General features: G+C 52.8%; 1 protein-coding gene across 1 annotated transcript; it reads left to right on the top strand.

Annotated features, from left to right (window-relative positions):
• Positions 1–111: 111 nt before the first annotated feature.
• LOC101990989 (epoxide hydrolase 1-like) lies at positions 112–5,162 on the top strand (the record flags this gene model as incomplete). The annotated part of the gene is made up of 5 exons (XM_005372283.3): positions 112–241; positions 725–933; positions 2,650–2,758; positions 4,177–4,302; positions 4,729–5,162. Coding segments are annotated over 5 exons (776 nt in total), but the record flags the coding sequence as incomplete, so codon positions are not given.
• Between the last annotated feature and the right edge of the window lie 419 nt (positions 5,163–5,581).

The raw sequence follows: 5,581 nt of genomic DNA, 5'->3' as shown, positions 1-5,581 counted from the left end.
GCCAACGATACCCCAGGCTGTGCAGAACACCCTGTCTGTCCCCAAAGTCCAGCTATTTCAGATGATTCCACAGGCTGTGCAATACACCCTGTCTGTTCCCTTTTCACTCAGGCTTCAATTCGGTGGCCACCGCCAGGATCTTCTACAAGCTGATGTTGCGGCTGGGCTTTCAGAAATTCTACATTCAAGGCGGGGACTGGGGGTCCCTCATCTGCACCAACTTGGCCCAGATAGTTCCCAAGTGAGTTGATGTAACAATCAGGCATGGTACAGTCTCTCCAGGATCTCTGTGTGGGTGGAATCCACACAGGACACGGACTGTTGACCCGAGGGCCCCTCCAGCAGTGTCCGAGACATTGGAGCACCCCTTAGCCAGATCCCCACAGGCCCAGATGCTGTGGGCCTGGGGCTGAGGAAACATCTTCCCTCATTGGGTGAGAGAGGGCAGGTTGACCCCATCCTCTCCTTGGGGCAACTGTGGTGGCTGTCTAAAGCAGACGAAGAGGCCTATATTAGATCATGTTGGACAAGATCTAGGACAGGCCTGACCAGAATACTCTAGAACAATTCCCTCCTCTCCAGCCACTCATCTCAACTCAGTGGATGCCCCCGAAGGACAGGTGTCATTGGACACTGGCTCTTCAATCTCGTGGCCTGTCCCTTCCGCCCCCATCTCCTCTCACAGAGCAGTCAAGCTCACCTGTGCCCATTCCTCTGCCCGCAGCCACGTGAAAGGCCTGCACTTGAACATGGCTTTCATTTCAAGAAGCATCTACACCCTGACCCCTCTTCTGGGCCAGAGCTTCGGGAGATTTCTTGGCTACACTGAGAGGGATATCGAGCTGCTGTACCCCTTCAAGGAGAAGGTTTTCAACAGCATCATGAGGGAGAGTGGCTACCTACATATCCAGGCCACCAAGCCAGATACTGTGGGTAAGCACACCAGGGCTGGGGGACCCAGAGGGAATCCCACTGACCCTGAGAACACAGCTTACAGCAAGAGAGCCCTAACAAGGTACACAGGACTCTGCTTTCCATGCTGAGAATTAAACTCAGGGCATCGCACGTGCTAGCTAAGCCACCTGCCACTCAGTACAGCTATAATCCCAGGCATGGGAGGTAGAGCCAGGGGACCCCCACAACTTTTAGGTACCTAGTCCACACAGTGAGTTCCAAGCCATCCTGGGCTATATAGCAAGACTCTTGACTCAAAAAAGAAGAGGAGGAAAAGAGGAAAATAAACAAAAAATTTAATTCATAAGAAAAATGATAGGATGATCAAATAAACAGTCGTTTGTTCAAAGGTATTAAATGCAAACTTGTTTTCTAATGGATACAGAACTCATTAACACCCACAAGTAGTCAGGCCTAGTGATGCTTGCAAGCCTGTAATCCCAGCTGCTCTGGAGGCTACAGCAAGACAAGGCCTCCTGGGTGGCTTAGTCTGAGACCTGATCTCAGAGTGAACACAGTAAACATGTCCGTGAGGCAGCTCAGTGGGAGAGCATTTGCCTTGCAACTGTGAAGTCCCTGGGTCCAATCCCCAGTATAGAAACAAAATTGCCTGGAGGGGGGTATGTATTTCTTCTTGAGAGACCAGAACCATTTGTATTTTCCTGGTTTTTCTTTTAGCTGTAAAGTAGCTAAAAGACAAGGGAAGGTGGGACCCCCCCCCACCCTAGAATAGTGTTTCTCAACCTTCCTAATGTTGTGACCCTTAATACAGTTCCTCATGTTGTGATGACCCCCCACCATAAAATTATTTTCATTGCTACTTCATAACTGTAATTTTGCTACAGTTCTGAATTGTAATGTAAATATCTGATATTCAGATATCTAATATGTGACCCGTTTGAAAGGGTCATTCAACCCCCAAGAGAGTCACATCCCACAGGTTGAGAACCCCTGCCTTAGAAGAGCCAAGGCCTGTGAGGTGTCCTCTGGATGTTCCTCTAGTCCATTCAGAGGCCACCTGGGAATCATTTTGCTCACTTCAGAGCCTCCCACAGTTCCCCTGGCAGTCCCATACCCACACCAAGGACAGCCTCTGATCACATTAGCCCTGTGCAAAGTCGGGATTCCTTTTCAGTTATGAAACAGATGCTCATCATATGATTTAAAATGCAACACACACACACACACACACACACACACACACACACACACACACACTCGCGCACAAGAAGTCAGTCTTGAGCTCTCTCGCCTTCCAGCTGCACTCTCCAGAAGAGCTGGCAACCTCGTCCCTTACACATGTTGTAAATGCAGGCCCTATGGGTCCGACACAGGTGAGGGCCTCTTCCGGGACCTGAATGGGTCCCCCGCACTCCTCTAACTAGGTGTCCTAGGGTGCTGTTTCCGGTACTCATCCTTCTGGTGATTGGAGCCACGCTGCATGGACTCTGTATTCTGGCTCCTTTTTCCCAGTATGACTTTCGAGAGGCTTCTATGCTGTTACCCCGGCCATGATATTTAATACTGGCTGTGCTATTGATCTTCCTTTGCTATACGAGGCTACTCAGGCCAGGGCTCCAGAAGTGGGGTGCATTGCTGGGCCTGCTGCCGCTCTGTGGCACCCACACACCTCCGTCCTGGAGTCATACTCTCTGGGGCCAGGCTCGAATCCCTCCCTTGCTCCTCCCCACCCAGGCTGTGCTCTGAACGACTCGCCCGTGGGCCTGGCTGCCTACATCTTAGAAAAGTTCTCCACCTGGACCAAGTCAGAATACCGTGACCTGGAGGACGGAGGCCTGGAGAGGTGAGGCCCCACGGCCCTGCTGCAAGGACCCAGTCCCCAAGCTCAGCCCTTTTCTGCCTGCCATTCCATCCCCACCCCAAGGCGCTCCACAGGGGAAGCCAGCAACCATCTTCAGCCCTTGACTCACTGCACCTCCTACTCCATGGCCAGTGTTGTCATTATGGGGATGGGGAAGTAGAGGCCAGCACGGTCTGGTCACTTGTTGGTGGGGAGACAAGATATGTGTGCCAGGAAGTCCCCAAAGTCGCAAACACCCTTCATCACAGGATAACTGAACCTTCTCTCACGGCACCTATGTAGCCTGTGGGTTCTGTGGCAGCCAGCGGGGAGAGGCAGAGCTGTGAGAACACATACATGTGAGGGTGTGTTTGTGTGTCCCTCCGACACAGTGCTGAGTGACACGGAGCTTAGCATTGATGCTGTGCTCTTTGTGGCATGGTCACATCGAGGCACAGGCTGCAAGACATCCAAGCAGGGGCGTCCATTCAGAGCCCGGATCCACAGAGGTAGAGCTAGGGTAAAATATCATATAGAAGAGACAGACCCATGTGGTCTGGTTGTCCTGGGGTAGATGTCACAGAAAATGTGGATGGCAGCATCTAGAGATGCTGGAACATCCCTACAGAGGAGGGAAAGGAAAGGACAGAGGGATGGGACAGACAGACAGAAAGGACAGAGGCCGATAAGAGCCTCACTCTACAGACCTGAGCAGTAAGAGCAGTTCAGGAAGCAGAGCTGAGAATAGAGTTGAGGGTGGAGTGGGAGTGGAGGTGGAGGAGCAGGGAGGGCAGCTGGAAGAAGGGGCCTAGGGGTAAGGTGACAGATGGTGTGGCTAGCCTAGGAAGGAGAGAAAGCTGACCCGGCCAAGGAGGCAGATGGGTGATTCAGGGACCAACACTGGCAGATCACAATTCTAGGGCAGAAAAACCTGGAAACGCCGGGCCCAAACACAGTGGACACTAGCATCTGCCAGACTAAGATGTTCTCAAAAAGGGTGACCAGGCAGGTGGGGCTGTGATAGACGTGTGGCCCATCAGGACACATCCAATTGGGACCCTTGGAGGCGTCAGCAACTGGGATCGAATGGGGTCAGCAGGGTTGGGAGGCCACTTGGGGCTGTAGCTTAGTCACAGTTAAGGCTCAGAAGATCACAGGGCTGAATCAGTGGGGTCAGCAGGTGTCACAAAAGGGATGCTCTGCAGTGGGCCATCAACACAGAGGCCCTTCTACAAGGCAGACAGCTGCCAGGGATCGCTGGAGCTGTGGAAGGTCACAGCCATGAGTGGCAACTGTAATTCCTCAGCCCTTCTCTGCACTCCCAAGCTAGCCTTACCTGATGTTTCCAGCCTGAAGGGGCAGCCCCTTTGTTCTTACAGCCATAGCTTTCACTGACCTGGGCATCCTGTGTGCTTTCCCAGGAAGTTCTCCCTGGAAGATCTGCTGACCAACATCATGATCTACTGGACAACAGGAACCATTGTCTCCTCCCAGCGCTACTACAAGGAGAACCTGGGTCAGGGCATCATGGCCCATAGGCATGAGAAGTAAGCTGGCTGAGCAGGGAGAGGGGACTCTGGGGCTGGGGCTGGTAACCACTTGGCCTTTAATTCAAAGAAGGCAAGATGGTGCGATAAGAAAGACAGCAGATGTTCTTGGGATTCTGATGTTCCCCGGATCCTGCTCTGCTGGGACAGAGGTATTGGGGTTTGCAAGGTCTACATTGAGACGCTCAGGTGACAGCGAGGAAACAGACTCACAAAGTGGGTGTTTAGAGGCTCACATGACCTGTTACATGGTCCTCCCAGGCAGAGAGCGTCTTTAGTAAGTGAAAAGCAGGAACTATAATGGGAGGGTAGTGTAAGCCTTTGAGGGCTCCATGATCTAGCTGAACTCTCCCCAGGCCATAGGTGTCCCCTCTGGAAACAGGAGAACACAGCATCTCTGCCTCACCCTACCCCTCTTCTCTGCAGGATGAAGGTCTTTGTGCCCACCGGCTATTCTGCCTTCCCTTCTGAGATACTGCATGCTCCAGAAAAGTGGGTGAAGGTCAAGTACCCCAAGCTCATCTCCTACTCCTACATGGAGCGTGGGGGCCACTTTGCTGCCTTTGAAGAGCCCAAGCTTCTGGCCCAGGACATCCGCAAGTTCGTGTCCCTGGCCGAGCTGCAGTGATGACACTAGCTTCCAACCATGGCTTTAGCAGCAGCCCTGGTTCCCCTGGAGGCACACTGAGGAGAGATGACCCCGTTCTAATGAATATTTGCTTCTGTCCTCTGACCACCCTGGGGGTCCACACTTAACCCCACCCCCCAGAGTTCCCTCTCACCACCCCATATGCATCACCCCACTGCACACCAGGGTTAAGCTTTGATGATAAATGGTTTTATTTCTAAGAGTGTCTGGACCAAATTCCATGTGTTTCTTAGACACCCACATGGGGCTTTCCTTCCAAAAGAGAGTTGCCAGGTGCATGAACCCCATCATGGAGGGTCCTTCTGGGCCATGCTGACTGTGGCAGAGATGCAGTTAGATGCCACCAGTAAGTAGTCTAGGCCACGCTGCACCAGGCAGACCCCAGAAGACTACAAGCACCCCTTGAGCCGCTCACAGTACCCAACCCCTAGGAACAGAAATAGTGTGGCTGGCGGCTATCTGTGAGAAGATCTGAGTACCCCAGGCCCCGCTAGGTGAGCTCGGTGAGATCTGCAGAGCTGTGTTGGTCCCATGGTCCTCTGAGGTAGAGGGAAGGATCACCCAGGTTTGGCTCTGTGCTGCTACGGCAGTGCTTCCTCCCCTTCCCTGAAAAATCTCCTCCTGTCATGA

The sequence above is a fragment of the Microtus ochrogaster genome, unplaced genomic scaffold (assembly GCF_000317375.1).
Source record: "Microtus ochrogaster isolate Prairie Vole_2 unplaced genomic scaffold, MicOch1.0 UNK838, whole genome shotgun sequence".
Classification (NCBI taxonomy): domain Eukaryota; kingdom Metazoa; phylum Chordata; class Mammalia; order Rodentia; family Cricetidae; genus Microtus; species Microtus ochrogaster.
Note: the sequence above shows the minus strand (reverse complement) of the source record. Positions and strands in the feature narration are given on the sequence as shown.